The sequence below is a fragment of the Ptychodera flava genome, chromosome 20 (genome assembly GCF_041260155.1).
Source record: "Ptychodera flava strain L36383 chromosome 20, AS_Pfla_20210202, whole genome shotgun sequence".
Taxonomy (NCBI): domain Eukaryota; kingdom Metazoa; phylum Hemichordata; class Enteropneusta; family Ptychoderidae; genus Ptychodera; species Ptychodera flava.
This window is the reverse complement of record NC_091947.1, coordinates 737,815-765,643: the sequence shown is the minus strand read 5'-3', so window position 1 is coordinate 765,643 and position 27,829 is coordinate 737,815. Positions and strand designations below refer to the sequence as shown.

Sequence of the window (27,829 nt, the reverse complement as noted above, 5' to 3'; positions counted from 1 at the left end):
TCGGTTACTGCGCTTGCGTAGTTGGTGGACGCCGTGTTTAATTTATTACCAGCACTAGTAGTAGACTACGGAAAATATCCGACAGTATTGTGGAAGGCATTGTCGAGGCCGTTTTTCTTAATATTGCTGGCACTCTGCTCATCATAATTGTCAATCTTGTCGCAAGAAACAATGTTTTGTGGGAAGAGACGGCGCGAGCAGGAGACTTTTGAAACATCTGCCTTTGTTGTTGATCAACACATGGACGATGTCAACATATCTGCTGTGAGTACTACCATGAAGATGAACGAACGTGAACTGCACATAATACTTGCGTTTGTGCATTTGATCAAATGGCCGAATGCGTTGAAATGAATTTGCTGGCTGCAGTTTCAATAGTTAAGACGTTAACGGAATATTTAATATTCACACTAATTTCAATTTCGATGATCTGTTGGAAAATCAAAACTAGCAATGACACCTGGTATTGGTAAACAGTTCACAAAAGAGCGGTCATTTTAAATTTTGAAACCCCAAAACGCGCCTGTGACCGGTGCCATCCTTCGCGCAGGTCCCGATTTTACATGATTTTGGCAATTTATTCGAACAAGATGTAATGTATACTCGGTATAATGTGAATATTGGTTAACGATGACGTCTTATACAATAGAGAGTTTCTCCTTTGTTCACTTTGAAATGAAAACAAAATGGTTTTCCCCGTATATGCAAATTTTTGTACTTCCTGTTGAAAGATTGTTTATCGTGCTTCGAGGACATTAAATTAATAAGGTCAGCATTTGAGTATCCTTCCTTCAAGTTGCACGTCAACAGGAAACTAAAATGAATTTTGAGCATAGATGTGAACATATAATATACGTTAGAGAGTATGGAAACTTTTTTTCAAATTTGAATTGTTGTAAGGTGCGCTAACAGATCTGATTGGTCAGAAATTTAATTATCACACTCTTTCTCCCTGTAAAATCAGTTTGGACAGTTTTGTTTGAAAGACTTTGCTTTGTTCGGTATAACATGTTAAAATGCCAAGCAAGGCATGAAATCCTGCAGGAAGGTGAAACGAATATATAAATACTAGTTTTCTGTAACTTCAAGAATTCATTGAAACTCACTCGGTGCTTGTATTCAAGCTTTCATCTCTGTTATCATCTGAGTCTAGAGAGTACTTAAACAGCTACCACTTGCAGACAAGTTGATTAATGAAAAAAAACTTGATAAAAATACAAATATATAGAAAAAATGACAGAAAAAACAATATGCACAAGAGGACATAAATATCTGTACACTAAAATCACTTCGGCAAGGATGAGAGAAGCAACCTTTTAAAATTGGGTTAAAGAAGTACTTAGTGTTAAAATCTGCTACAAAGTCATCACAGCAAAATGCACCTTTTCAGCAAGTTCATCTAACTGATTGAAGCAATAAATTTTTTTATCCTTTTTTAAACAGAAAAGAACATGTGATGGTGTTTCATCAATGCCAGCACTCAGTAACAGTACAAATGGAATGCCATATTATGGTGTAAGTCCTAATAGTCAACTGCTTGCAAATGGTAACTCAGGGTCAACGGATACAGCGCTTGGTGCTTCCTTCCAGCAACCTACAAACAACAATCGTGCAATGCCCACTGCTCCAATGGAGAGTCGAAGGCCAACATCCTGCTGGTGCAGCCACTGCACAGGGAACTACACAGTTGGATCTGTTGATGTCGTCCCTGATGGAATACTGACAAATTTTAATAACAACTGTAATGTCGTACAGTCAATGGAAGTCTCACAAGATGTTGATATGCAAATTGAATCCTCACCACAACCTGTACAGGTTAGTATTCAATAAGGAATAAGAAACGGTAAACATGATTTTTAATGAAGAACTTGTATCATTGTTTCTTATTCAATGTAGTTTCCGGTGTAAAGGATGTAGTTGCCTTAATAAGCAGTCTCATGAGTGTGACAAGGTGTGTAATTTACAACTTCAAGACTCAACTATTTATGTGGTGATCTAACTGGAGAAAAATATCCAGAAATTTATAGTTGTCCCACACTTCAACATTTTCTCCCTTGTGGTCTAAATATCATCAAATCATGTAGGCAATTCAGTGACTCTGCATGAAAATGGAATGTTAACAGCACCTTCAAGCCACAATGTTGGATAAACTGCACCCCAAAATAATCAGTTTTCTTCTTTACAGGCTAATAAAATAAACATGTACATCCTCTTATTTTTAATTATGATCATTTGCCAAAATAGATAGAGGGTAAATTACAGCTGATGGTTTACTGATAGTTTTTGTTTAAATTTCAGTAGGTTTAGACATGATTACTTATGGTAGTTTCAAAAAGTCTGAAAGCGAGCACAGAGCCAACCACAATTGTGGTAATACAAATGTATTCCCCATTTAGCTATGTTTCCATTCAATGATGCATGTGTATGAGTGATAGTCCCATGGAACAGCCATTACCAGAAATAACTCTTTTACCAGTTCTATGATGCAGTGCGTGTTAGGGTATACAAAGTGTACGTTACTCATGGAACTTTTTAGCCATAGGGTATGTGCAAGGTATGTTACTCATACAATACTATGGCAGGTAAAACCCTGACCTATATTGTTGTCACCGATTCACTTGTTGCAAAATACACACAAGGCATTTTTGGCATTGCAATTTGTATTATACTTTTATAACAGTCCGTTGTACAACATAAAACCAGTATGGTTTCATTGTTTTGAATGTATATACGAGGTTTGATACAGCTACAGTGATGCAGTGTGGGATAACCAGGAAAAGGTCTAATAGTAGTCCCAAGAAACTGTTGTTGACTATAGACCAGTGACTACCGTTAATTTCAAGTCCTGAACTTCTAAACAGTCGTCTGTAATGATAATTAGAAAAAAATAATGAAATCTATCATATTGATATTTCAATCACTATGAATTTAGTAATTAAGATTTCCCTGTAATTTGCTGTGCTTACACACTTCAGTTAATGAAATCACAGAAATCATTATCCATCATGGTTGAATACAAATGGTATCATGGGTACTCTTCCATCTTATTTGTAGTGTGTATATTACATAAATCTGTTTCTCATCAATGTTTACAGCTGACTCCAGTGAAAACAAGAAGTTGTGCTAGATGTGTTGCAGGTGAAGCAGTAAGTGAAACAAATTTATAGAAACTTGAGTGACTATGAGCAATTAAAGCATTGTTCCTTTTCATTCATTGGACTTTACACAATTAACAGGTACACACTTTTGATTGAATGGTACCACTGGTGACTGACAAGTACCGTGTGTGATTGACAGGTTTGCACTGGGTGGAATCATGATGTTTATAATGAAATGACGATCCTGTTGATAAATAGGAATAAATGATGAAACTCTGATTTATATTGAAAGCAGGACCAGCAGACAAAGTTGCTGAACTACGGGTTTAAAGCAGCGTTGGAAACTACGCCCGTCCTCCCGTCCGAGACGGGTAACTTTTCAGTCGGACGGGAGGAAAATTGTACTTCCACGTCCGTGTGTCGGGTTCTCGATAGTAGCCCATACGGCATACCCAGTAATCTCATCGATCATGATCAGCTGCTTCTAGATGTAGTTTTAAAGGAAATGTAGTATACCAATATGTCGGACTTCAACGCGCTTATGCTACTGAAACTGTGCAACTGTGTGACGCCGGAATGCAATGCAAGCGAGACATGTAAACACGGGTAAACAGGAAGTCGCTCATACTAGTAAATCTCACACTAAGCGAGATTTGCGCGATATCAGCCAGTGCTATAAATATAAAGATATAAAGGAAAGATATAAAGATATAAAGGATATAAAGGAAAATGAGGGCAACTCCACACATCGGCTCTACCAAGATTGTTTAGTATTACGATATGGTGAATAAAAGGATCATTGCATTTATTTTGTGTGGAATACATGGCGAGACACCGGTGAATCGATAGTGCCTTGACCCTAGTCATGTGATTTGAGTCCCCGTAAACCGGTTTGTTGATTGAGTGATTCGTCTTAACGGTGTTTCGGAACAAAAAATGGGGTTCCTTCATCAGTCTCTGTATCCCATCCGTTTGGTTGTGTGATGAAGTCATCTTCGTCCTCGAGGAGGAGAAGCCAGATTCGTTAGCCACTATTGACTGACTCTATAGTGAGCGATCCGGTGTGTGGTGTCATATTATAATTAACATGACCCAGCATCGACCGGAGTTTCTGGACGCTTATAAGGATTTTTGTTTTAGGGCATATTTTGAGCGTTGCTAGTGCTCGTTATGTTAACAGTAAATGTTGTACTAATCTGTCAACGATTAGTTTGTTTTAGGCATTTAAATCGATTATCCGAACTTTTAGTTTTGTGTCAATTTTTCGTGGACTTTGTAATAGATATCGGGTCGATATTGGTGCCTGCTTTCCGGTGTTTGAAAAGCATGTTGTGAAGGGCTGCTTCAAGAAATAAATCTTATTTCTCTGTGTTTAGCCATTCCCAGGTTTCATGGTTTCGTTTACAATATTTGCTGTAAACGGCCTTTGAAATCGGTTTGGTCTGAGGAGAGTATTGGTTTATTTAATTCATGCGCCAACTTTGATTACTTATATGGCAGCTCTCTCAGTTTTTGATTTTCTTTGCCAGATGATGTTTTCTGTATTGCTCAGCAATCTTTTCAGTTTGGTTGATTGTAGTACCAATTCGATGACAGATTGCATCTTGGTTTTATACGATAAAGTGGCATAAAATGGAGACAGATAAAAAAAAAATGTTTCCCGTTGTTAAAACCGCTATCGTGAAACCTTTTAACTGTGTGTGCGATATGGGCAAAGTGTGTTTGAATTAACTAATTAATTAATCAGAGTGTTATCAGCATTGTTATTGTTAGATATTTGTATTCAAGTCCGGACTAGAATTCATTTCAAACAGTGGAATTCAGAACAGTTTGTTTGTAAGATCATAGTTAATACTCATGTTGAAAATAAAGTTGTTTACAGTTTGAAGTACATAATGGTTTTGAGTTTTTTGAATGAATGGATTTGTCAAAAATTCAGGACAGGCAACTTTCTGGCAGGACCGGCAAGTTTTGAAAGTTACCAGTCCTGATGTCTGACAATATTTTGGCCAGTTTCCAACACTGGTTTAAAGTAACCCTTTTCCTGCCAAGTCCATATTTCACTGCCTGGTCAAGATGGTTAAAATTAATGAAACACAACATATTCCATATGATGTATTTTAACATAATACTGTGAAGGCTGTTGAAAACATAATACTGTAAGTTGATTTTTTTGGACAAAAGGTGCTGTAACATACCAAGCCAAGTGGGTGAAAATACGTCATTTTTTGGCTCAATACCGCTTTTTACTGACTTGTCTGATGGGGAAGTGATACAGTTATTACTGTCTGGCAGGAAAAGGGGTAATATTGATCATTGGACCAGTTCCAAAATGGATTCATATAACTTCATCCTTGTGATATCAAAATTCTCCACTATACTAAAATAAATTTAATTTGTCAATAAATTTGGTAATTTTTTGAAAATTGGTTAATTTGTTAGGCTGTATGTATTTCATCAAAATAATGTTGGATAATGATGTCTTATTGTGTTATTCTTTGACAGGGCCACATCACCCACATACTTGAATGATATAAAAGAAGATTACAGATTCTAGATGTCATTGAATATTTACATCACCAAGTACTTACAAAGACACATCAAGTGTTTGCTTACCATATGTCAAGCCAGACAATCTTGTTATGCCGCTATTGAGAAAGTATCACTAGGACAATAAACCCAAGACTTGTCTCAACCAACAATCAACACGGACACTAAACAGGAAATCTTTGCATAACCAGAAATCAACATGGACATTAAATCCAAAATTTGTCATAATCCACAATCAAGCTTAAAATTCAGAATTAAAAATTGAATATATCTGTCAGAGATATACATGTCGGTTTAGATAGATTTGATAGGAAAACTTATATGTATGTGTCACTGCCATGAAACCATTGAGTACGAAACACACAGAAACTTGTCTTATGTCACTGTGTACAAAAAGAATGTTTTTGCATGTTGATAGTGTTCTTCTTGAAAGTCAAGTAAACTTTTTTACTATGCATAGAAGATAAATCAAATAATGATCTATTGTGTATCATATACTCCAGAAAAACAACAGCAATTATCCTGCATTGAGAATATCCTGGTGATATGAGATACTCAAGAAAAATATGCAGGTCGTAAGCTGTCTGCCAAGGATTATAAATCTAGTCAGTGAGATTTATACAAGAAATTTTTAAAATATATGACAATGTGTTGTGTACAGCAGGTTAGAAGCTGACCAAGTGGTATTAGATTCAGTTTACCACTTCCATTGTGTTTCATCTCTGTCAGTGGTACTGGTTGGACCACACTACAATGGCTGAACAGTCTCTGGCATTACCCATGTATCTGTCTTTGCATGGTGCTAAATCACCAAACTGTTCCCAGAATACAGTGATGTACACTGGCTACTGCTGTGTCTTGTGGACAAAAGGAAAGAATAGGCTGATGCTATGAATGAAATGATAAATACATCTTAGAATTGTTGTATATCTGTGCTCTTGCATTTGTATGCTTTTATGTATACAATTGTACATATGAGGTTTTAGTTTCCCCCACTTTTACTGTGATATGAAAAAAATAGATATTTAGCAAACAATTTTTTATTGTTTTTAATGTGTTTTGTACTAATTTTGTCGTCTAAGTCGTATCGTGTGAAGTGACATTGCTTTTAAATGTTTTATGATGTGAGAATGAAATTATATTTGCTTAGATTGGAGAGAAGAGTGTTTATACACATATAAGTGCTCAACACTTTTACATTAAGTTTCTTTGTGAATCACAGAATACTTCTCACAAAAGATGAAGTTAGCTTTAAAATCAAAAATTTATAATTTATCAGGGATTTTATCAATGAGAAATGCTATATTATTGTGAACCATTTACTCAGATTTTATCAGAGTTTATCAGACTGAAGCTCAGATGAAGTTTAGAAAAAGTGTTTGCTCCAATATTTTTCCTGATGTAAGATGCGTGTAGATCAGCAGTTTCAAGCAAATGTTTCAGGCCACACATTAAAAGGCCAGTAATGCTAGCTTTTGATAATTTTTCCATCACTTTTATTTTGAATGCGAACCATAATTCTGTGTTCTACTCCCAAAAGCATGTTGATATACACGTTGTTCAGCTTGTCAACTCAGACCGTATGTGTGTAAACTGCATTGTTATTGTTGAAAAGTGACTTCTGGTCCGGACTAGAATTCAAATGTAAACAATAACAATACATTTTGCACATATAGACGCTTAGTTGACAAGCTCAATACTGGGTGTTTCAACATTCTTTGGGGAGTAGAATAAGTTGCAATTGATGTACAAAATAGAAATAATGAAAAAAATCATCAAAGTTAATATTACTGGCCCTCTAAGTCCCTTGGTTAGGAATTTGTGCAATTCACATTGTCTCCAGGACTGGGGAAAATAAATTAAAAAGTTTCTAAACCAGTGGACAACAAGCTACTGAAAAGCCTGTTGATGGAATAGACTTCATTAAGCTACATTATGCTTGACACAAAGTTTTTATTGGCCTTCTAACTTTTTAAGTACTGATTTTTTTAAAATAAGAAATGTATGAAAAAGCAACACTACTGTCATCATTCACAAAAAAATTATGAAATGGGTATTTATTTTTTATTCCATTTCACAATTCCCCCCCGGCAAATTTGGAGTTTGATATCTGTCATGTTATTTTTATCTATCTGAGCAGTACAGTATTTCCACTGCATGTGGGACTTTATCAATCTGCAAAAAAATGATCATTTTCATATTATATTCTCATGCATTTTTAAGGTACCATGTCCAACTATGCAGACACTGTTGAAGTTCTTCAAAATCAGGTATCATGAATCACCAGCAGGTATATTTTGACTTCCTTCATCAACATAGTTGATGTCTTTCTGTCTCAAGGTACCGTTTTGAGACCAGAAATGCAACATGCTGATTTCATCTCAGATAACAGCTGTTGGTTAAATGATCATCAAGAAAATGTCCCTGTGAGGGAAAATTTAATGATTTGAACAATGTGCTTTAACATGAAATATACAAACTACAGTCGCTCATATCTATGGTCACTGGGCCATCCAATACTGATGTGTCACGTGATTTCTTTCAGCATCGTTTTGCTCATATTTTTTCATCTTTAATGCTTTGTTAGATTTTTGTCATCTTTTATTCATTGGCACTTTGTTAGTGTACTTTAGCACAAAAATATGTCAAGGCAGCTTGTGTTTCAACTGATACATATTATCAATAATATGTACTTGTTAATTTTATTCCATTTCTTATTTTTTTATATTTTCTTTAAATAAAAGATTACTTTTCAAATGCTATGACTTCTTTGATTATATATAATTGAATAAATTGTAAATTTGGCAAAATGGAAATTTTGATAACAGTCCAAGCTACATGTATAATTGAGAGAATCGTGAAATTCAAGAACAATTTGAAGTCTTCAGTTGCCAGCAAATTGTCACCTTGTGAACACTGAGGGCAGCCTAGTTTACGGAGACGTCCAACTATAAGGGAGCAGTCATTAACTACAGCTGGGAGGGGTATTGGAGTAATTTCATTGGGAACTGCAATTTCGAGGAAACTTTGAATATATTTTTACAATACGAAACTACCTATTAAAATCTGTGCTTTAAAAAAGTTTGACAATCGATATAAATGTACGTGACAGGAATATTGTATTTGAAAGAGCAGATCTGAAAAACCAATATGATATTGGAATTTCACACAGTGATTATTTGTAAAGTTCAAAAAGGATTTTTTTAAAGTTCAAAAGCCAAATGGGAAATTATAAGTCAATTACGATACTATCGATACGGACTGTGGCATCTGGGGGAGGGTCGCTGTTCTTTGAGCATGAAAATCGGGATGGGTAACTTTTTCTTGCATCACTTTTGAAAGGCCTAATTTTTCAGTCAAGGGCCATAGGGTGTGAAGGGTTAATGAATCAAATCTGATGATTTTTTGGGGGGTCATATTTTACGATTGATGAATGGGGGTCAACTTTTAGAAATTTGATTTGGAGGGGGTTGTTTCTAAATTTCATTTGTTGCTCAAGTTCCGCCGACACCCCCTCCCCATAAAAAACGTTTGCTCCCATATTTGCTGAACATTTGCAGACATTAACATGAAAAGACAGGCCGAAGGCATGGGACATTTCGCGGACGATATGAGTTCCGTCATGAAATTGAAGTTAAGGGACTTACGTGTGGAACTGTGGAACTCCTACGACGACTCTCAGCGTAACCGTGACCACAGTCACTCGTGATCAGTCTATTCCGCTCGGCGTCTATCCCCCCATAGACGTGTGTACGGGTTTTAGGGTTTTCTCAGGCATATGTACACACGTCTATGGGACGCATAGTCCAAGAGCGGACTAGATCAAGGGGACTGTGCCGTGACAGTCTAATTCTCGCGGTCAGCGAGATAGAAAGAGGAACTGACGAAACTAACATCGAGGAAAGACCCCGGGAAAGACACTTCAAGCTACGGGTAGATCATCGTCCGCTCGCACGAATCTGTTACTTCCCACCTATTTCCCCCGACAAGAGATATTGGCAAGCGAAGATGCGTGTAGATTATTTTCATCAATCTTCTTGACATCATTTATTCAAGACCGATCGAACGGAGAATTTTGAAACTTTGTGTAAAAAGCAAAATATCGTTTATTGAGTTTACAATCTTTACTATGCCCAGTAAAAGCGAAATTCGATCGGCATTGTAGAAAAATTGACGCTCGTCTTACAAGATAAGTATCCCAATTACCACCCACGTCTCTCATCTTCATCCAAGCTATTATTATAGACAATCAGGTGAAACGGTTTCTCTTAAGTCAGGTGAAACCCTATCAATTAAGATTTTGATACCAATAGCACGAATAACTTCGTTATATGATCGATGCTTATCGTATCATTTCGCTGCCTGTACCAGCATCTACTGTAGTTAACAATGAAAGTTCTAATGTCAAGTTTTCCGAAACAGTCACTGTTCTAAATGATAGCTATCCAGCGTGAGGGTGACTTAATGTTAATTCTTCATATGAGTAAAATCGAATTTTCCACTTGTTCTGGTTTATCGATATTAACATGTAAATTTATTGTTACTTCACTACAACAAACCTAAGCTTATCCGTCATGTGCTATGGTATTGTATCACAACCAACATGATAGTGTATTAAAGGTATACTGTCACCTGTTCCAATTTTGCCACAGTTACTATGGAAAGAGAAATATAACCAAAAGTGGGTGGCCGCCTTTTAAAACAGCGCCCTCACATGGGCATTTTGAATACCAAGGAACGCCCCTCTGACCATATATGGCATATGTAGATCACAGGTGACTGTATACCTTTAACTGTGTAATACCCAATTGGTTATTATTTTGTTTTGTCTTTCGCTGAATTTTATGACGGTATATTATTGGACTTGTAACTTTTATTTTACTCGTAGAACATTTTGTGAATGTATTTCGAGTAAGAAAATAACAACACTACCTCTTTAATCTTCAGCGAATTTTAATTACACTGTCTTAGTATTTATGCATCTGTGTATTTTTTTCTTCCCTGTTATTTCAGACGTTTAACATTGACTTGAAGTAATCAACTTGACCTAATACGGTATAATCCAAGACAGCACTGCATTTCTATGCTTATTCCCTTGACGATTGTAGCTTTCTATGATCCACAAAGACCGTTGTACATTCCCGACCTTGAAGTAACCGTTATGGTCTTACGTTGACCGATGTATGATTTTAACAGATGCTAAACTCATTAGAAATGACCGGAGGTTGACGTTGACTCAAGCTTCAAGTTGAAAGATCACCTCATCCTGTTTTCACAATATTTCCTATCCTTCAATATTTTCCGACATATCTGTATTTACATTATAGCTGTATGTTAAGTCATTCATTCATTCATTTTGATATAGAGATATGGAACCATATAAGTTGTACACTTTCTATACAAAGATGAGAACAGCGCTGAGAACGCAACAGAGCCGAGCTTGAACAGAGATCTGAGATCAGACTTTGCCCAGTCCCCGTTTGCTGTTTTATAGCAATAAAAATCTAACGTGGTGCTACAACCGACAACATTGGTAAGCTTTAGATATGGAAAGCATTAGGTAGGCCTACGATCTCAGACCGGCATCTCAAGCTAGAGAAAGAAAAGAGGAAGATCGCTCTTTGCTTTCCATCGAAATTGTAATGTAGTAGGTAAATTTCCTGGCAAGATAATCTGACGCCTGACACAGACCTTTAATAGTCAATTTTGTTATATCGTCGCTGTTGTTATAAATCGTCACAGAAAAAGAAAAAAAAACAGACAAGAATAGGGTATTATTCAAGGTATGAAGCGGACGCCTCGGCACAGGTAGCCTTGACTCTGCTTTCCGAAGATTTCCGATCATGCACCCTTCGACAGTTTCCGGATTATTGCCGATTTCTAAGCCGAAGTGTTTGCTATTGTCGTGCTAAAAACGGAAGAAAGTTTGGACTTCGGGAGGTGAGTTTGACCATTTTCATGATTTTCAAAATTCCTCTCACATTTTTATGAATAAGTTTATATGTGTGTTTGAACCAAATTCACCATTGAGTTGTCAAAATCACAAGGAGAGGCCCAGTGCATTGCGTACGATTTAATGGATCGGTTTTTGTGGCTTCAAGCCCAACTCGACCCTGACCGTTCTACCCCGTCACCCCTGGGGACCTCGACACGAGCGTAAACATGGTAAAGTGACGTCATCCTCATCCTCGTCCACAAGTGACCTTTGTTTGTAGCACAGGCGACCCAACAAGTTCTGAGTTTTTCACACTGTTTTCTCTCATTTTCTCTTCTTTCTTCATGCTCTGAATGATCGGAATAAATAAAATAAATGGTTTATATAACCTAACCTAGCCTCTGTGACTCTTTATTTATTTTACACTCCATTACAAGGACGTATATCTCTCATACACACATGCTGTCATTAATTAGTCAAGACAACTAATTATGTTAATCCGTGGACTTATCAGGGATTTTACGGGTTGGTCAACATCGCGAAAGATAGGAATGGTTACTTTTTCATTAACATCACTATCTTTCCGATGTTGACCAACCCCTGATAAGTCCACGGATTAGCATAATTAGTTGTGTTGACTGATTAATTACAGCATGTGTGTATGAGAGATATACGTCCTTGTAATGGAGTGTAAAATAAATAAAGAGTCACAGAGGCTAGGTTAGGTTATATAAACCATTTATTTTATTTATTCCGATCATTCAGAGCATGAAGAAAGAAGAGAAAATGATAGAGAAAACAGTGTGAAAAACTCAGAACTTATTGGGTCGCCTGTGCCCATATCGTGACTGACAGGCTGCGCTATCTATCGAACGTAAGCATGACGCAGCTGTGAAGTTAATTAATTAAGAAGGACAAACAACTCAGTCTCCTTATCTGAACCCTGGGATCTGAACATAGGAGCTTTATAGTTGCCAGTCTACGTAGTCATAGTCCAGACTGTGATACTACTGAAAGAGCTGTGCATAGTTACATGTTACAGTTACTTCTCCTCAGAGATGGATACTTTTGGCAGTGATCTTGTACACGTCTTTTCTGTTCAATGACAGTCCTTCGATACTCCAGTTCTGTCTACTCAACTGTAAGTGTTGGTTATATAGAATATACAAACGTTGCATAACATTTCCTTGCAAATTTTGACTAGTCACTGAGTGAGACAGTTCAAGGTCCAATTCACTTACACAACTTCATAACAGTCCAAAAGTATGCAAATAATTCATGTTAAAATTCCAATTTTAATAATGGGTCCACCGTCCAGTACTATCAATATCGACAACTGTCTAGTCATCAGCAATCATTGTCAGTGCTTGATTACTAAATTTGTATTTATATATTTCTGTCAAAACTTAGAATCTATAACATATTGTCATGTGCAAATAACCAGTCAGTCAGTCATTCAACTGAAATGCTGAAAATGTTTTAGTAATTTACTGAATTTACTGAATTTACTGCCATTGGCACATGGTGACAGGGCTTCTAATTGCTTGTCTCACAACTTCCCGATGTGACATTTAAATTTTGTCAATGCACCGGCGTTTTCAACGCTTCACTGTAGACTTTGAGCCATGGACATTCCGCCCCAGTGACTAATAGCACAACAGCAAAAGTTAGTATCTATTTCGGCAATTGCGTAATAGTACAAGCCTGAGATATTTGAGTAGCGTGCTACCAACACTGATACCCAGGCTGCTGATACCACTTGTTATCTCATAGGAGGCATGTCTGTCTCGAAAGCTGGTCCAATGGCAGGCAAAATGGAAAAAGCATGGGTGGAGTTTTGACAACCAATCAAAAAATCGAAAATAAAATCGAAAACACAATTGTTAAAAATGTTTGTACCAACTTTGAATGATACTGGTGGAAATATGTCTGAGTTATGGCTCTGTACATTAGAAAATTGTAACAAAATCATTGCCATGCAGCGATATTTGATCTTACTGTTTAAAAAATCCACACGTATATGTATGACATAAGTCAATGTCCATGTACCAACTTTGAAAAGATCAGTTGAGACTTGCCAGAGTTATGGCTCTTGACATGAAACAACCATAACAAAATTGCTACCATGTGGCCATATTGGACCATCTCGTGAAACCAATCCACATAAATATGTATAAATATGTCAATGTCCTTGTACCAACTTTGAATAAATTCGCTTGATACATGTCTGCGTTATGGTTCCGGACATGAAAAAATGGGAAAAAATGGCCATTGGATTGTATCACAAAACAAATCAATGTGCATATGTATGATAAAAATAACCTGCCTCTTTAAACATGTGTGGTTGATATACAGACGCGTGTGTGGTTGATATACAGGGAAACGTCATGTGCCGAGGAGGAACGAGGAGGAACAGACGCCCAAGCGGTTCTGAGGAGGAGAACGCAACACTTGATGGCGGCTGGGGATGGGTTGTCGTAATGGCAGCCCACTTTGGGTTACTACTCTCTTACGGCAGTGTGACATCCTTTAGTCCGTTCGTTGTTCGACTGAAAGATTACTTCGGTGGAGATGCCGGTACCATCGGGGGCATCAGCGGAATTGCTCTATTTGTAACCCTAGCAACAGGTAAAAATTATTGGTATTTACGCTGAAATTTTCACCATAAAGTTTGATTCTTACTCAACTTTGCTCCACTGTATTGCAGAGTTTCTCGCAAAGGAAACGAATTTGGAAATTTTTCTGCAAGGAAAGTTACTCAAATATTACAGGAAAATAAAGTATCAGAAAATGCTGAGTATATGTCAGCATTCTTTTTTTTACAGGGAGTAGGGGTCGCTAGAACAAAACCTTTTGGGGGGGGTTCAAATTTCACTGTGTACCAAAGAAGGCATTGGCTTTTACGGGGGGGGGGGGGGGGGGGTGGAAACCAGGGGGTTGACTTTTACACAAAATTTGGGGGTAGGGTCAAATTTTACGAAGGTTTGTATGGAATTATGGCAAAAAAGCAAACAGAATTGATCAAAAAGTATATAAAACAGAATACGAACATGGCTTTATTCTTTCTGAACAGGTGATAACAAGCAGAAAAGAGTACTTTTGTTCACAAAAATAAAATTTTCAAGTTGACCAAGGGAAATAAGTATCATGCCTTGTTCACGATATAACCCTTTTAACACTGGGAAAAACCTCTCCAATTGTTGAACATACGGTGTTATATGGAGTGTTTGCAAAGATTATTGGAGTTTGTAATTACATACATTTAAACAACCAGGATTAACAAATATAAATAAGAACACCAATGGGACAAGTGCTTTCTAGCTACCATTGTCATACACACACACACACACACACACACACACACACACACACACACACACACACATATATATATATATATATATATATATATATATATATATATATATATATATATATATATATATATATGTTTAAAAAAAACATTTAGTAAAAAAACTTCTCCATAACCGCGGGTCCCACAGCTTTAATGTTTGGTATACAAGTCTCAAGGGATGACCTGACTCAGGTTTGTTCAGACTTTGATTAAGTATGCAAGTTTGTATTTTAAGGCAATATTTGTCATTTTTGGTTAAAAAGCGTTAATCATCTTCTTCTTCAAAAGCGCTCGCTAGAAAGCTTTGATATTTAAGAAAATGTCCACAAGAAATCCTTCATTTAGATTTGTTGAAATCGTTATGAAATATGCAAATTTGTAATTTTAAGGCAACTTTTGTTATTTTGAGCAAAACAACTTTAAAATAAATTTTATTCGAAAGCGCTCATCAGAAAGCTTTGATATTTGGTATACAGCTCTAAAAGGATTACTCTAGTAACATTTGTTGAAATTGTGATAAAATATGCAAATTTGTAATTATGAATAATTAAAGTGACTGAATGTCAAGTTCACAGAGGTACTCTTCGGTTCTGATGAGTCACTTTGACTGATGGATGGTATTTTCTGTCAACTATTCATTCACAAGTCGGATCCGGAGGACAATGGTGTACACGTGACTGTATATGTATATAAGATGAGATAATGGAACTATGTAGATACTCCTAAATTTGATTTTGGAATTTCACTGAAATGTTGATTCACTATACATTGTAGTCTATGGGGAAATAATTTTCTTACAATACTAAACTAGCTAAATCTATGCCATCTTGAATGTTTGGCAATTGATATAAATGTACATGATGAGAATAGGATGTTTGAAAGAGCAGATGTGAACAAAAAATATGATATTGGAATTTTACCCAAGTGATTATTTGTAAAGTTTAAAAGAATTCTTTGGAAGTTCAAAGGTCAAAGAAAAAATGTATGTCAATTAAGATATTATTGATTCAAACTGTGAAATGCAGGGGAGTCACTGTTTTTCGCAATGAAAATTGTAGAGGGTCACTCTTTTTCTTGCAAACACTTTTGAAGAGTCACTATTTTTCGTGCATCATCATTTTGAAAAACACCCCCATGTTATTTCTGTCCAATCCCTTATGGGGGTAGTCTTTGATTATTTCAGAAGTCAGAAATCATGCCAAATGGTACTTCCAAATGTCAACTCCACTCCAGGGCCTTAGGAAGCAATCAGATGAAAAATCGGAGGGTCCCACAATTTACAATTGATGAATGAAGGGGTCATATTTAGAAATTCAATTCGGAGGGGATCGCTTTTTCTATCTTATTTGTAGCTTAAATTCCACCGACCCTCCCCCTTTCCCCGTAAAAAGCAAATGCTCCCCACCTTGGATTTGCCAACTTACGTTGTTTTACATGTTTTGCTTTCTGTAATCGGTCATCTTTTTGCTTAGTTTGTTTAGATTGTCTGTTTTTAAAGCCACATCATCATCTTACAAACATTTAACAATAGTTGTATTGTGTTGTGTATTTTGTTCGGCATTTTTCTTGGTGTTGATTTTGGTTAGTTTGATTTGTGTACAGGCTATTACAGACATTGGTACACTCTCACGTTTTAATATTTTATTTCAGGTTCTACTTCCAGTTCCCTCAGCAATAAATTCGGTGGCCGTGTTATTATCTTCATCGGAGGCGTGGTATCCTCATTCGGTTTAGTCGTTACTTCTTTTGTTACTCAAGTACAGTATCTGTTTGTGACGTATAGCGTCATTTCTGCCGTTGGATATGGTTTAGTTGTAACACCGCTGATGTCATTTCCGGCTTTGTACTTCACAAAACATTATGCCCTGGCAAATGGTATAGCACAAGCTGGAATTGCAGTCGCGCTGATCGTTTTGCCTCCTCTGTTTCAAATTTTGATCCAGACTTACGGTTGGCGGGGAGCAATACTTTTTCATTCTGCCATCACCGCTAATATCTGTGTGTGTAGCGCTCTCCTGAGACCTCCCCCACAGGTGCGATATGTTGCCAACGATGATGCTAATGTGCCCTGCACAATCAGGACCGATACCGATCATGACATCACTGACCAAAAGGAAGAAAATCTGAAGCAAAAGCGTCTTTGGATGAAGACTAGCTATTGTAAATTCCTTCGTAAATTTTTCGACGTTTCTTTCTTCAGAAATCCACTGTTTGTATTGATATTTTTCGATCAGGTGATAATTTCTATTGCCTTCTTTCCAACTCTATTGTTCCTGGTGGCCCGCGCGGTGTCCTACGGAATCCCACAGCCCTTGCCAGCAACATTACCCTCTGTCGTTGGCGTGTCAAGCTTGTTAGGTCGACTTACACATGGCTATATCATCGACCGAAAAATTATTACGGCTACGCAAGGTCTCGCAGGTGGTTTAATGGTCTGCGGTCTGGTCAATATTTTTAGCTCTTTCAAGATGAATTACATCGGACTAGCATGTATGTACAGTGTTTTTGGAATAGCTAATGGAGTTTACCATCCTCTAACAACTGTGATTATCAGGGAATTCGTTGGCGTCGAGAAGTTTCCCCATGGGCAAGGATTGTGTAACTTTTCACGTGGAATCGGAGGAATTCTTGGACTGCCGATATTTGGTAAGTATGTGGCCTGTTCGGAGAGAAAATAAATGATGACAACTTGTTTCAATTCTTGACTTTTTACCGGAAATCTTTCCTGTTCTCTTTCCTGTTTAGCTAGCCAATATGGTGACTTGGTAGAATAATGTGTCGCGGATATTTGGATTTGTGTGAAAAATTTATCGTCACTATTACGAAAATGGTATGTCTATTTCGGTAGCTCGCGCCTCGAAAGTGAAAGATTTAAACTTTTGCTGAAACTTTCCCGAACCAAATTTCAATCAATCTCTTTCAAAATCAAGAATAAAAAATCAGGGGTCACTGTGCAAGTTTTGGTAGCAAAGAAATAAATTACTGGTACCCAATACTTATCAATATTTGAAATTCAAAATGGCCGTCATCCCTGTGTTAAATTCCAGATTTTGACAAAACTAAGCCGGCGAAAACTTTATTTACCTCATAAGCTTCAAAATGAGCCCCCACAAATGGTAGGCCAAAAGAATATTGTAAGAATCCAAATATCTGTCACGAGGCGCATTCTTCTTCATATGTATTCACATTCCATCTTTCTTGTTGTTTAGTGATTTTTCACAAAAATCTAAATATCTGCAACACTTCATTCTACCATGTCACCATGTTGGCTAGCCAAACGGTGTACAATGTATAAATGGGCAGGACTCTCCCACCAAGCATCTCGAAGACAAAACACAGCCTATACATAGCCAGGCCGGCCGTGCGTATCTGCCCATGTCAAGTCACAAGTTGAGGCGAAAAGAATATCGTAAATGTTACGAGTGTGAATATCTGTCCCACTCTGCATTCCTCTTAATGTGTATTCATAATTTCATTTTTCCTTTCTCCTAGGTTTGATCTACGATGCTACCAATAGTTACAACGCTTGCTACTACTTCTCTGGAAGCGTGTTTATTATATCCTCTTTTGTTCTGCTGACAGTGCCACCATGCCTGAGAAAGTGCCGGAGCAAACAACCGGAGGTTTCAGTTGTGGCAAAATGATTCGGATTAGCTTATTCCTGCAAGATTACGTGTTAGCGCCCTCTGGGACCACCTTGATAAATATCCACCATTACTAGCAAGATACTGCGCATTTCTATACTGGAACTATTTCACTACCACCTTTTCCCATCCTCTAAAAACCTGCATTGCCAAACTAATTCTTTTGCAAGCATGCCACCAGCACATTCAACTGATTCAAGTCCACCCCATTCAGTGCACTTTGAACATATAAAGAAAGGTGTATGTGATAGCGTCCTCTACATCCATTTGTGTATTTTCATGTTCTGATCCCATTTGTTTAATGAACACAGGGCACTTTCAGGATATGTCACCACTTTAATTCAAAGAGAAAAAGGAAACATTCTTTTGCCTGTTTGGGCACTTCTGGACTTGGAAATTGCATTTAACATCACATCTGTACACTTTTACTGTTGCACCTTAATAGATTTATATTAGGTGGGGATTATGTCAATTAATCCACTTAACACGGTAACTATATGTTAGAGTAACAAGGATTATCAAAGCATATCCAAAGAGCATCCGAATACCACCATGTTAATGTGCTATCATGGTGAACGCTGGAGAATAAGCAATATTAAGCCGGTAAAGTAATTTTGAGCGGGAAACATGCTGAACTCTAATTGAACGAAACACGATGATTATGATTGGCTGGAGTTTCTGTTTCAGTATACTAGTGTCTTTGAATTACGTTTAACGTTTCTGAAGAAAAAAAATGTACATCTATGCAACTGCAGCGTTAACTCGATAGTTCAACTTAAGGGCAATATCTTAAGAAGTGGTACGACCCCGATCTGATGACCTCATACCTGCCTCAGATGAAACACGGACTCGGGGGCCTCGTAATGGTTGCTCTTACTGCAGGTGACTACCGTATCACTCCTTAGATGTTGTCCGCATGTGGAGAAACCACAATCCCTGTAGATATTACTGATAAGGGATGTTTTGATTTATGCTCCTAACTGCCTCCCCTATTTTAGAATCGAATAATTCACCTTGTGCAACCGTAAAATGAGTCTTCTAATCGTCAACAATCCCTTTTCGCACGTACGGATTTGTCCATTTCGGTATCATATCGTCATCCAAAATGACCATGCATTTCTAAGATCTTATTTTGCATTGCATCAGTGGTAGTGGTCCTGACAACCCTATCGATGTCTTCTTCAGTCAAAGGACGTTGGAGAAAATTCGCCATTTTCATGATGGCTCCGGGCAGATCTTGTTTCATTTCTTCGTACGTCACATGAAGGATATTTTTTTTAACCAGTCTCCGACATGTCGCACCCACGATGTGTACGACAGTTCGTCCTCAAGAAAGCTCTGCACAGTTTGTTCCCAGTTGCCTGTAGAGAACTCACCGTGGAGAAATGTTTTACAGAAATAATACGTAGATACGATGACATCCTTTGGATTGCGAGATATGTGAATCACCTTCGCACCTTTTTCTTTCAGAACAACACAAGGGAATAAAGTGGCTGGTAGGTGTGTCCTCATTAGACGTCGGTGGTGACTGTAGATCATCGCATTGGATTGTCTCAACCGCTGTTGACATTTCGTGCAGAAATAACTGTTAAAGACCGTTCTTTGTTCGGAGAACACTGCAGATACTTGTCAAATATCTCAAGTCCCCAGTCATTGTACATGGCTTTCGTTGGGTCTATAGTTGAATGTATCAGCTGCTCGGCTTTCTAGTTTTGCTTTGTCATAAAAATGTGGTAGTAAGTATCCATCTACTACAGAATAGCCTTCAGTTTGAGCCATTTGTAGAAACGTCACTTTGAAATTCGACGAGGTAACTGAACAGGTCGTAACTGAAGCTAGATTTTTGGCGGCGGACTGCTTCCAACTCATGCAACCACTTGTGTTTGTGACTGTAGACCTTGGTGACAGGCAACAAAAGTAGGTCATTGTGTCAGAATATCGTGATCAGCAGCAGAACTCTATCCCCTGTTTCGCAATGATTGGGTACTTTGTCAGACTACAGGCAGTACAGGGTCAGAGGTGTTACCAGGATTCAGTTTAACTTTTGATCAATACACACAAAAATGTGAACATCGCATCTTTATCAGATGCGTTCCACGCAGTGTTCGAAATTAACGTCAGTCCTGCGGTCTGAGACCGGCTGTTTTCCCGAAAGATCGACAATTTTGACATGCTCCTTGTGACCGACCCAAAATATTTACTGGATTATTTCTGTAGCCTGCTATTCTCGTAACTTGTCGTTTTTTATGAATAAATTTACGTTCATTTCCCATCCACTTTCCCCTGCATTGAAAGCTGCAAAGCAACGTGCAAAACATTTGATCCGGTTAGGTCAAGTTGCAAGAGTTCTTGGACTTTCAGTCTCTACCAGCACAACGTATTACTGAACAGCGTGCACCATTGGTTAATATCAATCCTTACATCGGATTGCCCCCCCCCCCCCCCCCCCCCCCCCCCGTTCCCACTTTAGCATATCATGACACTTGTTGCATAAAAACACACTTCGGAAGGTCCAGTATATAGCACGAACAAAACTAAACATTGCATAAAACAGTGTTGTCAATGTTTTGACCTGCAGCTGCTGGGGGAAAGAGTGTTTGTAATATATTTCATGAGAGACAGCTTATCATCTGAAAACTGATCTCTTTCAGGTAAACTATCAAATATGGATAATCCAACCTTAAGAAGAGAGAACTTTTCTCTCATTACTATATTTAGGACATTTCATGAAATAGTGAAATTCATACTCCATAGAAGACTTACAAAGCATAAAATCTGTTTTCAGGCGGAATTCTTGGTTTTGCCCTTCTGTCCAATTCTATTTGCTTAATTGTGATCAGCAGTGTTGCCGCCAGGACGCGCCCTTGCGACAATATCCCCAAAGTGGAACCCGTTGTCCCGCACCTCTTGCGTACTGTCGGGCACCTTGGGCGCACTCGTGAGTTGACTGTGATGGGTGTAGTCTACAAGTAATATCTGTTACTGATGATGATCTTTGTTTTGCATAATTATTGTGAGGCTTACACAACGTACTTTCGGAGCTAGCTATATAATTAAAAGTAATTAAAACGCTGCACTTGATATCATACTTTGCTTGACTGTAGTCCGTCTGAGCTCTGATTTGCAGCAGATATGGTATACTGCTTCAATTGCCTGAAATTCAAGCATAGCGACGCGGTCCCGGTAGCTTGAAATTTGTTCAGTGAAACTAATGTGTTACGAAATAATGAAAAATTTTGATTGACAACTGCTTGTTGTCCCCAAAATGTACAAATGTCCCCAAAAATAAATGGTAGTGGGACATAGTGTCCCCTGATCTATTCCTGGCAGCAACACAGGATCAGAAATACGAAGTTTTGTGATTCAGTAAGTAATTTTCTAGAGCAAATCTAGTTTTAAATTGTCTGTAAATTCTGGGCGTATTGTTTCCCTTTCCATGAGTCTTATTATCGTTGTGTAAATCACTGTACCAAAAAAACGTGATAATGTTTGCATAAGTTCTTCTGGACAGTTTTAACAGTGACATTAAAGCCCCAGTGCTGCTAATTGATGGTTTTTTTCATTATTTTTATTTTATAAAACAATAACTTCTTATTCTACTCCCCAAAGAATGTTGAGACACCCACTATTTAGCTTGTCAAAATGCATGAATATTGTTTACATTTGAATTCTAGTCCGGACCTGAAGTCAGTTTTCAATAATAACAATGCAGTTTACAACCATAGGGCGGAGTTGACAAGCTGGATACTGTGTATATCAACTTTCTTTGGGGAGAAGAACAAGGAATTATGGTTCACATTCAATTTAAATAAAATGGTGAAATTATCATCAAAAGGTAGCAGCAATGGGGCTTATGTGACAAATAGCTGACCAAATATTTCTCTCACTAAGTATCTAGTATGCATTGGATGAATAGTGTCCTTGTAGTGGTTCTATTACGTTTGAAACAACAACAGCAACACCACAATAGTTATGTTCGTTAAATTTTATTGGTCAACAACAACACCACTAATATTAGCATAAACAACAATACAAACAACAACAACAATCAGATTTCTGGGTTCCTATAATTGAAGCAAAATGAATGTACACCATTAAGACCACCGTGTTTACCCAAGATCTATTTTTACATCCATGGTTAAACTACAATTTCTCCCATTTAGGCCAACATATAATCAGTTTCATTGTGTGGTACGAACATCATGCAACTAGTCATTAAAATCCTCTTTCAAATCCCGTTTCTCACCCTATTTTACTGACAAAGTCTATAATTACTACAGGCAAACCAGTCTGGTGTACACGTTCGTCCGAATATCCGTTGGCACCAGCAAATGAAGGTTGGTTGCGCTCGCTTTGCTATCCTTGCCGCGCCATTGTTTGACCTCGGTCGTCACCCGCGGGATAACATGACCTTACCCGACACAGTACAACGCTTAAAGTGTGCTCAAGCTTACTGCTCTAGTCACTTCGTCTTACATGTATCTGCCTACAGTCATTGCGTCAGTTAATACATCAATCGCCAATTATGGATATTTCTGCCGACAGGGATGAACAGACAAATGGAGATCGACACAAATCAGAAGAAGTGCCACCCGATGGCGGATTCGGATGGGTCGTGGTTACCGCAGCACACATAGCATATCTTCTCTCCCATGGCAGTTTGACCTCATTTGGACCGTATATCGTTCGACTGAAGGACTATTTTGATGAAGGTGCTGGTGCCATAGGTGGTATAAGTGGAATAGCTCTATTTGTTACATTCTTTACAGGCAAGTATCTCAAAATATTGGTGCCGCGGTCGCTGGTGATTTATGCGGGGGGGGGGGGGGGGGGTTTCAAGGTACACGAAGGTTAGCCTCTGTGACGTACCATACGGTCCTCAGTCTCCGATGATGATGATGATGATGATGATGATGATGATGATGACGATGATTAAATATTTAAAAATGAAGAAAAATAAGAATATACTTGGAGGACTCAGTAACGTTGTTGTTGTCGGTTGTAATTGCTGTTGTTGTTGATAGTATTTGTAGAAAAGAACAAAGTATGCGCTGCAAAATTCAATACATCATAACTATACATATGCACTGCAAAATTTTCAATACAGCCTAAAGTTAGGCTGTATTGAATTTTGCAGCACGGAAAACTGGTACGTCCAGTTTTCGATGTAGAAAAATATTTTTCAAAAAGTACGATACAAAAAACGTATCTCAAACACTGAGCTGGAGGTTTTGAAAGATTTAGAGTCCAGTATGTGAATTGTGCTAGTAGTAAAAGTAAACTTCTGCCAAACAAGTAAATACTATACGAATTGATATAAGCTGCGGTTCTGCACCTCTGAAGATGAATTACAGTACACGTCCAACTTTTATGACATGCTTATTTTTCGTTGACAGGGTCCGTTTCCAGCGGCTTGATGAGTCGCTTTGGATGTCGTGCTGTGATCTTCGTCGGTGGTGTAATGTCCACTATAGGTCTAGCCGTGAGTTCTTTCGTCCCCGAGGCACACTACCTGTATTTGACGTATGGATTAATAACTGCTTTTGGGTACAGTTTAGTTGTGACACCAGTGATGTCACTTCCGGCGAAATACTTCAGAAGGCACTACGCGTTGGCAAATGGAATCGTGTTTGCTGGTGTCGCGGTGGCATGGATATCCTTGCCGTCACTGTCACAACTCATGATCCAGACATATGGTTGGCGAGGAGCCATGTTGCTTCTGTCAGCTCTTACAGCAAATATCTGTGTGTGTGGTGTAATTTTGAAATCACCTCAAGAGGGCAGGCATCCGGCGGTCAGTGTAGACCAAAACGACCAATGCCGTGGCCAATCTTCGGAACTATTATCGACTCACAAAGCTGAAGAAACAACCCTGAAAATTTCGACTTGAAATCTTGCGACACACCTGTCTTGATTCGCCACACGCAGTCAAAAGAAATTCCAGCTAAAAGTGAGAGAAATTGGAGAAATTACAAATGTTGTCAGTTCATACTAAAGTTCTTCGACTTTACACTGTTTTCAAATAGCTTGTTCGTTTTAATTTTTGTTCATCATGCTGTAACATCAATAGCGTAATTTTCCAACATTGTTGTTCTTAGTTGCCCGTGCAGTTTCTTACGGTATTCCACAACCTCTCCCGGCAACACTTCTTACAATCTGGGGTGTAACCAGCTTACTAGGTAGACTAACCCACGGCTTTATAATCGCCGTAAAATAGTTACTGCCACCCAGGTCTCGCGGTTGGCCTTTTCGTCTGTGGCCTTGTCAATATATTAAGTTGTATTAAAACTGACTACATCGGGATGGCACTGATGTATTGTGTTTTTGGACTGTCTAACGGGGTTTACCATCCGTTAACAACTGTTGTGATCAGAGAATATGTCAGGTCCGAGAAGTTTCCACAGGCACAAGGAATGTGTAACTTAAGTCGTGGTGTCGCCGGCCTTCTTGGGGTACCTATCACAGGTAAGTACGGTCATCGATTTTTTTCTTGACTTTTATTTGGCCAAACTGAAAAATATGCCTTCCCACGAATATTGATCTGGAAAATTAGGGCTGATCCGTTCGGAAATAAATTGCTTTTACAAACTTCACTGTGACCCAAAGAAAATGATAAATGATCACTTCACTCTGTGTCTCTTTACAATTTGCAATTAAAACATTTGACTTCAAACCCATATGGAAGTGAGAAGAGCGAAGTTTCGACGATGAAATTGTGTCAAGATTGATAATTCCTTCAGAACACGATACATTGCTAAAGTAGATTTTCAGAAGTTTGAACAACTAGCAGGTTTTTGAGCATCCAACAATTCAGAAGTCCAAAGGCTGATTAAGTATCACACATTACGGTTTGCATAGAATAACTGGGCACATAGTGCGATTTTGCTAACGTTTGAAATAGCGACATTCTTAAACCCAGGGAGTTTCGTTTTACATTCGCGAGTTATAATAATACACCTTAGAGGGATACAGAGTCGGAACTGTGCTCAAAGTTGCATGGGACCCATACGACAATGTAAACACTATCCAAGATGGTGATTGATGAAAGTTAAAACATGTCTGTCATAATCTACATCGTATAATTTAAATGTTGCGCTATGATGATGAGGTGCATCTAGATATCATGCACGAAATACATTGTTTGTAAACAAGAAACTCGCACAGGCGCAGTTCTGACGACGGTTTCCCTTTAAAGTTGATCATCCTGTAAAAGCTTCCGTATCTTTAGCTCTGCTGTCAGCGACGCAGAGTTTGATTGTCCGTCGTGGTCAGATATCTGCTATGCATCGTTCTCCATCAAATTTGCACTTCTTCCCTGAAAATTCTGCTCAGAAACATGTCTTATTAAGTCTTCAAGTCACTCAGGATGACTGAACTTTGTCTTTGATTCGTTTTGCCTATTGACCTTTCCACGCATGTGACCTTTCAATCTTTTACCAAATGTTCTTCAAAATCTTCATCTCTGAAACTGTCGGTCTAATTTCGATCAAACTTGATCATACGTTGTCAGTGATGATTTCATCCAGTTTTGCAACATTTGCTTTTTTAATGTTTTCAGAAATTTACCTCGTTTTTGCTCAAATTAACTTCAAAAGTGTTTTTCTCTGGAACAGTTTGCTCAATAGTAAACACATTTGGTTTGTATGTTGCCAAAGATGCCTTCATTTAGTTTTATTAGAATGATGATGTAAATCACACATGCGCATTTTGAAGGCTTATTTTCTCATATTTCCTCAAAATTCATTTTCCTTATGAAGCTTTTAAATACTTTTTAAGTTTGATGTGTAGCTTCTTGAAGGATTCCCTGATTAAGTGATAGAATGTTTTATCTTTGTCTTTTAATTTTTTCGTTTTTTCTTTGCAACTTTTCTTCCAATAGCAATGTTTTTGTTTGTTTTTTTAATGTCACACATTCAGGTTTGTGCAAATGATGATGAAATTTCCGTACGCAAATTTAATGTGGTAGTTTTCTAATTTTTGGTAAAATCTTTTTTGACATCGTCGTATTGCATCTTTTGCAATTCAGTCTGTAGCTACTTGTGGATTCCCTAATTTAGAAGAGTTTAAATTAGCACAAGCATGCATACTTCTTATGAAAGAAACAGCGGTACTATATCGGCCACTTGTATAAATTTGGTATAAACCAGGGTAGGATTACCGTAAATGTGTACAGTATTAAACAGAAAAGCACAATTTTATAATTTTGTATCATGAAATACCAATGTTGAATTTGCCTGAAACAATTGTAACGCTTCGTCTGGTAGGTACCGTAGAATGACTCGACATGGAGAAGCATTGAAAACAGTCTCATCGACATGATTTCCTTGTCGCCAGGGCGGAATAACTTTAAAATCATCCTCACAATCAATCAAGTCTACAGAGGTTCAGAGCATGGATATTGACTGAGCAAACCATGTGGAATTCCATCAATGTTTGAATTCCCTATACATTGATTTCCAGTTTTTAAATCTTTCTTCTTCCTTCAAACAGGCTGGATGTACGATGCTACACAGAGTTACAACGTTTGCTATCTGTTTTCGGGCGGTGTATTTATTTTGTCTGCAGTCATGCTCGGATTAGTACCTTTATTGAGAAAGAGCCAGGCGGAGAAGTTTGCAAACTGCCAAATTCGCTCGAACAACTCAGACATCGAGTTGGAGGAAGAACTTACAAACGTGAGCGGACCAGAAAACTGACCTGGTGAAAGTAAAACAATCGAAAGGATTTATAACCTCGAAGGACATGCGCATTACCTGTGACTGCTATGCAATACAGTAAGGGCATTACGGCTCTGTAATGAAAGCAGTGTTGCTGTAAAAGAATGTCTACAGCTTATTGACTGTATGTTCTGATGCAAAATTGAAATCCGAAGAAAGTTTATCATTTTGGTGTCTGTTCAATAAAAGGTTCAAAAATCCTGTCTGTAGAAGTCGTAGGGCTTGATTCAAGACTTACCAAACGCAGTACCTCTTATCATAAACGGACTTCTGAATGAGAAATTCGTACAAAGACTTACTCTTTCAAGCCCCTCGACTAGGCTCAATCCACAGTGAATTGTTCTCACTGTAGATCACAAATTAGTTTCTGTGGTCGATGCATAATGATGAAAATCAGCTGGCTTGTATTCTCGCTGTATACTTTTGACCTCAGGCTGTGTACAGAACTTCATTTTAAAATCACGAACAAAGAAGGGATTGCATCGGATTTACTGACTTAAGTTAATAAAAATATAATTCATTATAAGTTA

At 37.9% G+C, this 27,829-nt stretch overlaps 3 protein-coding genes across 5 annotated transcripts; all 3 read left to right on the top strand.

The window, feature by feature from the left end:
- Positions 1-6: 6 nt before the first annotated feature.
- LOC139119701 (uncharacterized) lies at positions 7-8,405 on the top strand. The gene is made up of 4 exons (XM_070683559.1): positions 7-264; positions 1,444-1,815; positions 3,096-3,146; positions 5,604-8,405. Exons 1-4 carry the CDS (start codon positions 172-174, stop codon positions 5,628-5,630), a joined length of 543 nt encoding a protein of 180 aa, XP_070539660.1. The 5' UTR covers positions 7-171; the 3' UTR covers positions 5,631-8,405.
- A 4,129-nt stretch (positions 8,406-12,534) lies between these two features.
- On the top strand, positions 12,535-20,095 carry LOC139119699 (monocarboxylate transporter 13-like). Of its 2 annotated transcripts, none has more exons than XM_070683557.1 (4): positions 12,535-12,724; positions 13,939-14,211; positions 16,589-17,584; positions 18,431-20,095. In XM_070683557.1, exons 2-4 carry the CDS (start codon positions 13,971-13,973, stop codon positions 18,580-18,582), a joined length of 1,389 nt encoding a protein of 462 aa, XP_070539658.1. In that variant the 5' UTR covers positions 12,535-12,724; positions 13,939-13,970; the 3' UTR covers positions 18,583-20,095. The 2 variants fall into 2 exon arrangements, with proteins under 2 accessions (XP_070539658.1, XP_070539657.1); XM_070683556.1 differs by having other exon boundaries at positions 12,541-12,724; positions 13,962-14,211; positions 18,431-19,307.
- Positions 20,096-22,755: 2,660 nt separating this feature from the next.
- On the top strand, positions 22,756-27,829 carry LOC139119698 (monocarboxylate transporter 13-like). Of its 2 annotated transcripts, none has more exons than XM_070683554.1 (3): positions 22,756-23,351; positions 23,979-25,047; positions 27,073-27,829. In XM_070683554.1, the coding sequence occupies exons 1-2, from the start codon at positions 23,108-23,110 to the stop codon at positions 24,470-24,472; spliced, it is 738 nt and encodes a 245-aa protein (XP_070539655.1). In that variant the 5' UTR covers positions 22,756-23,107; the 3' UTR covers positions 24,473-25,047; positions 27,073-27,829. The 2 variants fall into 2 exon arrangements, with proteins under 2 accessions (XP_070539655.1, XP_070539656.1); XM_070683555.1 differs by having other exon boundaries at positions 26,847-27,829.

Excerpts from the sequence above, each read along its gene's own strand:
- LOC139119699 (XM_070683556.1), top strand. The coding sequence starts at position 12,686 with ATGACAGTCCTTCGATACTCCAGTTCTGTCTACTCAACT. Across the intron at positions 14,212-16,588 it reads ATTTGTAACCCTAGCAACAG|GTTCTACTTCCAGTTCCCTC; the intron begins GTAAAAATTATT and ends ATTTTATTTCAG. Across the intron at positions 17,585-18,430 it reads TCTTGGACTGCCGATATTTG|GTTTGATCTACGATGCTACC; the intron begins GTAAGTATGTGG and ends CCTTTCTCCTAG.
- LOC139119698 (XM_070683554.1), top strand. The coding sequence starts at position 23,108 with ATGGATATTTCTGCCGACAGGGATGAACAGACAAATGGAGATCGACAC. Across the intron at positions 23,352-23,978 it reads ATTTGTTACATTCTTTACAG|GGTCCGTTTCCAGCGGCTTG; the intron begins GCAAGTATCTCA and ends TTTCGTTGACAG.
- LOC139119701 (XM_070683559.1), top strand. The coding sequence starts at position 172 with ATGTTTTGTGGGAAGAGACGGCGCGAGCAGGAGACTTTTGAAACATCT. Across the intron at positions 1,816-3,095 it reads CCTCACCACAACCTGTACAG|CTGACTCCAGTGAAAACAAG; the intron begins GTTAGTATTCAA and ends CAATGTTTACAG. Across the intron at positions 3,147-5,603 it reads GATGTGTTGCAGGTGAAGCA|GGCCACATCACCCACATACT; the intron begins GTAAGTGAAACA and ends ATTCTTTGACAG.